Source organism: Nannobrachium achirus (assembly GCF_963921795.1).
Source record: "Nannobrachium achirus genome assembly, chromosome: 20".
Lineage (NCBI taxonomy): Eukaryota > Metazoa > Chordata > Actinopteri > Myctophiformes > Myctophidae > Nannobrachium > Nannobrachium achirus.
In genome coordinates, this window is record NC_137827.1 from 1,031,593 (window position 1) to 1,038,680 (window position 7,088).

At 40.3% G+C, this 7,088-nt stretch overlaps 1 protein-coding gene across 1 annotated transcript in view; it reads left to right on the forward strand.

The window, feature by feature from the left end:
• The window catches only part of nrxn3a (neurexin 3a), a gene marked incomplete at both ends in the record, with an annotated part of 301,509 nt that overhangs the window by 90,206 nt on the left and 204,215 nt on the right, over positions 1–7,088 (forward strand). The window contains 1 exon segment of the mRNA XM_080750273.1: positions 2,034–2,335. Within this exon segment, the coding sequence (XP_080606399.1) occupies positions 2,034–2,335 (302 nt within the window).

Consider the following 7,088-nt stretch of genomic DNA (forward strand, 5'->3'; position numbering starts at 1 on the left):
CAGCACTGTGAAAAGAAATAACGCACCTGGCTTTGAAAGTGGGGGTTATAGTCTCAGATACTACTGCAATTAAAGGGAAACCAGCCAATCAGAATCAAGGAATGGAACTAGACGTTTTAGAAATTGAATTACAGCTGTTTGTGTCAAACACACTAAATACTATGCCTTAACCATAATCTTAACCCCTGCTAAAATGTGGAAGGCCCTACCGAAGGCCTTAAAGGAGTGTAAATCCCTTATTTCCTTTAAAACGCCCCTGAAAAGCCTCTTAGAGGCTGCTACTGGAAACTGGTAAATGAAAACATAGCCTATCCGTACCTCCCCTGACCTTGCCATTGTAAACACCATTTACAGTTTACAGTTTAGGGTTTTTAGCGAGGGTTCTGTCAGCATCCCTGTGTTGGCTGATCTAAGTGAACGGTGGGGGTGTAGGGGTTGATCAGGTTTTGGAGGTATGGAGGAGCCATACCTTTGGCTGCATTGAAGGTCAGCATCAGTGTTTTGTATTCATTGCGGGCCGCAACCGGGAGCCAGTGGAGGGAGAGGATAAGGGGTGAGAATTTCGTCTGGTTGAAGACCAGTCGTGCCGCGGCATTTTGGATCAGTTGGAGAGGTTTAAGTGCACATGCTGGGAGGCCAGTGAGGAGAGAGTTACAATAGTCAAGTTTAGAAATGACAGATGTCTGGATGAGGATCTGGGCTGACTCCTGGGTTTTGCATTGCACTGTGTTCTGTCTGTCTGTCATTCAATGTTATATGAGTTAAATATCTATCATAGCACTGTGTTCTGTCTGTCTTTCATTCAATGTTATACAAGTTAAATATCTATCATAGTACTGTGTTCTATCTGTCTGTCATTCAATGTTATATGAGTTAAATATCTATCATAGTACTGTGTTCTGTCTTTCTGTCATTCAATGTTATATGAGTTAAATATCTATCATAGTACTGTGTTCTGTCTGTCTGTCATTCAATGTTATATGAGTTAAATAGCTATCATAGTACTGTGTTCTATCTGTCTGTCATTCAATGTTATATGAGTTAAATATCTATCATAGTACTGTGTTCTGTCTGTCTGTCATTCAATGTTATATGAGTTAAATATCTATCATAGTACTGTGTTCTGTCTGTCTGTCATTCAATGTTATATGAGTTAAATATCTATCATAGTACTGTGTTCTGTCTGTCTGTCATTCAATGTTATATGAGTTAAATATCTATCATAGTACTGTGTTCTGTCTGTCTGTCATTCAATGTTATATGAGTTAAATATCTATCATAGTACTGTGTTCTGTCTGTCTGTCATTCAATGTTATATGAGTTAAATATCTATCATAGTACTGTGTTCTATCTGTCTGTCATTCAATCTTATATGAGTTAAATATCTATCATTGCACTGTGTTCTGTCTGTCTGTCATTCAATGTTATATGAGTTAAATAGCTATCATAGTACTGTGGTGTGTCTGTCTGTCATTCAATGTTATATGAAATACATAAAGTGGTTCCTGTGTAAATAAGCCGTAAAATCTTACTAGGATCTCCTTTTAGTTGACCTTGTACCACCTTTTCCTATGCAACCTTCTAATAAATTATTCAATCTATCAATCTATCAATCTAACCCTAACCCTTTTTCACAACAAGGGTTCATATTTTAGATTGTAATTAGAGTTAAAATGTTTCATTTGCTGCTTTCTATCGTTTTAGCGATTGTAACGATGTTGATTTCAGTGGCATGCGTACAAGTGGCTGAATATGTCCTTTTAGACAAAATAAACCCATTCCCAAGATGTCTTCTTGGGAATGGGTTTATTTTGTCTTCTGTCTTCTTGTCTTCTCATCAGAACATTAACAGTTTGTGTCTTCTTGTCTTCTCATCAGAACATTAACAGTTTGTGTCTTCTTGTCTTCTCATCAGAACATTAACAGTGTTTTGTCCTCTTGTCTTCTCATCATAACATTAACAGTGTTTTGTCCTCTTGTCTTCTCATCATAACATTAACAGTTTGTGTCCTCCTGTGCTCTTGTCCCCACAGCGAGGGAGGAGAACGTGGCAACGTTCCGCGGCTCAGAGTACTTCTGCTACGACCTTTCCCAGAACCCCATCCAGAGCTCCAGCGATGAGATCACGCTGTCCTTTAAGACCTGGCAGAGGAACGGCCTGATCCTCCACACCGGGAAGTCGGCGGACTACGTGAACCTGGCCCTTAAGGACGGGGCCGTGTCGCTGGTCATCAACCTGGGCTCCGGGGCCTTCGAGGCCATCGTGGAGCCGGTCAACGGAAAGTTCAACGACAACCTGTGGCACGACGTCAAGGTCACACGGAACCTGAGACAGGTAGGATATGTGGCACGACGTCAAGGTCACACGAAACCTGAGACAGGTAGGATATGGAGAGGAGAAACCGCTCAGAAAGAGAGGAGTTAACACTTTTGCTGCCCAGACTTCTTTAAAGTTCTGTTCGGGTCATTTTGACCCGTTTTACATTTTCATTTGAAAGAAAAAGGTAGAAGTTTACATGTTTTCCACCTGAAACTCACTCGCCTTAAAGATTTGTTTTGACCCTCTAACTCTGTCCATGGGACATTTTGACCCGGGGGATATTTGGTTTAAAAAACAATACTAATATAAATGTTAAGTATCTGGCAAGAGAAAGTGCTGTTCAGTGTGGCCTAACAGCAGACAGGAAGATAGACTGCTTGCAGGAGGTGCAAGAAGCTCATCCTTGCCTCACATGCAGTCTGTGTTTGTGAAGCATGTGCTTCCTAGTGTATACGCACAAGTGTACATTCATATGTGACGTTAATGTGTGTTTACATGTGTATTCAGCTCTTATTTTACATGAATTTCAGCTATCAGCTCTTTCAGTGTTTAATGTGGTTACTGGGGTAAACCCTTCTCTTTCACCATGTCTGTCTTTCTCTCTTAATAATCTTTGTCCATTGTGTTTCCTCATAGAAAAGCTATTAAGAGAAAACTAACAATCTTCATTCTGTGAACCATTCATTTGCAGACTAAATGTACTAACACTCCATCCATGTTGTTTTATTATGTTTCCTTTTTTAATTTATTAACGCCATTCATTGTCATTCTTTTAATTTCCCACCAAGCCATCTGCCTTTGGATTCGCTATGGTAAACAAACTGCATTGTTCGGTAGATATCGTTCCATTATTCCACCTTATCTCCTTGGTTTGCCGTGTTTTACTTCCTCCTTTCACCTCCGCTCTGTTAAAGAAAGATAGAGGATGGGGTTGGTATTTATTCTCTCTCTCTCTCTGTCTTTATTCTCTCTCTCTCTTTTTCTCTTTATGAACATGTAACGCATAATTCATGCTTCTTCGTACGATGGTGTGCGGCACAACAACAAAAAAACGCCGACCTACAAGCTCACAGGGTGTTGAATCTGTAATACCCGGTGAGCTTGTTGATCTGCTGTCTTTGCCGTTGCCAGCATGCAGTGCGAGTGAGTATGAATCTGTCAAAAACATTTTGGGTTTGAACCATTCCTTTAAAACCTTTAGCTTTTTATTTGATTGTAGTGGAAACTGACAGACACTTTACATAAATAAAAAATAAAAAAGTTGACAGACCTCTGAGCTTTTACATAGTGGTTTCTAGTAGGAGACTGCCATGGCCGCCTGGTCCTTTGGTCCCGCCTCCCATTTCCCATAATTCCATGCTTTGTTCACTAGCTCCGCCTCCAACTGTTTAAACACCTCCCACTCTGCACAAGAAACCGCCACTCAACGCAAACAACGCAGATTCACACTTAAGACTTTGTTGTACAACAATGTCACGCATGAATAGCCGATCTACAAGCGCAAATCAACCACGATGTGACACACGATTTTTATTGTCTATTTTATAATCGATTCATTCAATTAACTGTTAGTCCAGATTAGGGCATTAACGAAAAAGTCGAAAAGTCGACTCAGTCGACTTCATTACACATGTCGACTCCCACCAGAGAAAGTCGAAAGTCGAAAATACTTTCTATTGTGAAAATAGCAGATCTACATGCTCACAGCGCCTCGCATCGTGAGGTGAGCATGTAGATCGTCTATTTTCACAATTTCTGCCTCTATATATTTGACAATTTGGACAATGTTTAATTTGTCATTTTAGAGGTATTAAAAAGTCCTCAAATTGTCACTTTAGAAATGTGCAGATACCCTCTATACACTTAAACTTTATGTTGGTTTCTTTACTGTTGAGTGAGAAAACAATGTTTCACATTAAGTTAATCATCTGGGGACCCCCCAAAATAATTGGGGGGTTGTGTGATGTGATGACGTCATTAAAGACAACAGACTGCCATGTCTGCCACTCCATGCCAGCCTTAAAGGGGGCCTGTCACCTAAAGGGTTACTGTCACTTTAAGAATCATCTTAAAAAACAAGTTAATATTGTTATGATGTCATTGATGTCATTGCCAATCAAATTAATTGTCTGTATAGCCTGACTGTATGACTACTTACTCTACTGGTCAGCTGTTGTTGGCGGGCGAGGGGCAGATTACACTGTGACATGAGCTTCAGACTGTTTCAGACCGTTTTCAGAGAAGCTCATGTCACAGTGTAATCTGACCCTCAACCCCTTTAGGCGACAGTACCCCTTTAAGGACAACAGACTGCCATGTCTGCCACTCCATGCCAGCCTTTAGGACAACAGACATGTAAAACAGGCTAAGCTAACGCTGTAGGTGAAGACAGAGCAGCTAGAGGTCAGCTTAGCTTAAATAAATAAGCCTGAATTACCTCCAGGGTTCAAGTGAAACCATGCTGGAGACTAAATTACCTCCCAGAGGCTGCAGGTCCCTCTGATCCCTGATACCTGCTCAGATACTCGATGCCCTTCTGGCATCAAACCTAAACTGTCACTCTCACACTCTGTCTTGTCTTTACGCTACAATTACCCTCTGGTGGTGACTTTTATCCTGCCTTACGTTTAAACACATACTGTACTAGTGTATCTGAGAATCTGTGAGAAAAACTACATTTGATCCATTGTGATAATCTGTTCCATAGTTAGGTTAGTTAGGTGATAATCTGTTCCATAGTTATGGCGAGTTGAATGGAGTTAGGTTTCTACCGAATGAGTAACTGGAACACACTATACTGAAACTTATATTATATATATACATATATATATACGCATATATATATATATATATTTATTTCTATATCACTATAGAAACTGAAAGGAACACTCCTCTGAGGCTGTTCTGGACAGGTGTCATCGGACCTAAACTATCTGAGAACTTTTTTAAGACCTGAAAAATACCTAAAAATGTCCATTAAAAAACAAATGGTTTTCTGAAAAACCCATGTTTCTATCAGTGGTTCTCAGAGTTCCTCACGTCAACGACTCCCTAGGATTAAATGTATGACCGTGGACCTGCATCTCAACATGTGTACTTCTAGTAGGGACCCCAAGAGAGAAAGATTTGAGTTATAAACGTTCGCAATAAAATATATATATATATATATATAAAAAAAGATTTGCACAGTGAACACAATTTTTCAAAAATATCAGATCTACAACCTTGCAGCGCGGCACCGAGTGCGGCACTGTGAGCTTGGATATCTGCTATTTTCTTTTACATTTCCTCTAATGTTACATCACATGTTCTAACTCAGAGCTGAGTATCGTGCAGAGTGGGAGGAGCTTTGTGCCCCCCCCACTGTGTGTGTGTGTTGCATGTTTCATAACTCCTCCTACTAATCCAAGCCCCTCCCTTCTTGGTTTGTCATGTGATCTCTGCCCCTGACATGTGACCTTTAGCCTGAGGAAGTGCTTCTCAAACATTTTAATTACAAGGACACCCGTAAAGCCCTTTGCACACAGGACAGTTGCGTTTTTCCCGTTTGCTGCATGAATAAAACGCATTGGATTTGGTGTGCAAGGCTGTGCGGAATCGGCGCTGCGGATCCCAAAAGGAGTCATAAAAGGAGTGATGAGTTTTTTAACCGCATGCGACAAGACGCACGAATCGAACTGGGTTCGATCGAGAAAAAAATGCACGGTGGCAGCCACTCGTCGCACGGCTAATTCGGAGCCGGTGTGCATGAGGTCATAGAGAATCATTGTTTTCTTTTCAAAAAATTATACTGTCCGTTTTATCCGTGCGGTTAAACGCGCCTGTGTGCAAAGGGCTTTACTCTGAGAGTGTATGATTGGAACCATTTGGTTCCATTTTAGTCCAGTCATTATATGAAAAAACCTAAAACAAATTGCAATAGTAGCAAACTCAACTGATTCTGTATCCTCATTATGTCCTTAGTGAGGGAAAAAAAGTCCCAAGGAATCCCATCAGGGGAAAGTTTTGAAAACGACCTACCTACCTCCACTTACTATACACTACACTATAAAGGAAAAAATGACTCCCAAAAAATCTGCTTTAAGTGGGATGTGAGGGGTCAAACTAGGGGTTCTTAATTATTCTGAATCCATTGCAAGCATTTGTTTTGCATGAAAAACCTTCCTTGGGCTAAAAACCGACCCCAAAAGACTGTGAAAATTGATGACTCATCACTAAACCATCGTTTTGAGTGGCCATTTCTTGCCCAAGGAATGTTTTTCGTGCAAAACAAATGCTTGCAATGGATTCAGAATAATTAAAAACCCCTAGTTTGACCCCTCACAAGGCTCACATCCCACTTTTTTGGGAGTCATATAGTATAGGTAGGTCGTTTTCAAAACTTTCCCCTGAAGGGATTCCTTGGGACATAATGAGGATACAAAATCAGTTGAGTTTGCTACTATTGCAATTTGTTTTAGGTTTAGCCTAATTTTGGCCTAAAATTACTGGACTATTTGTACACTCTCAGAGTTAAGGGTCCATTTGGAAACAACCCTCAATGACCCCTTTTCAGATTCAGATTCAGATTCAGATTCCTTTATTAACCATTGTGTAATACACATAGGAATTTGCTTTGGCATACTACATTTTTGCATTCAAATCAATTTTTTCACATATAACATAAACAAAAAAAAAACAGACAAACACCAAAACACCGACAGAACGCAACACGTAGTCACGTGTTGCGTGTCACGTGTTGAGATAGGACCCATATCATTGTATTGTT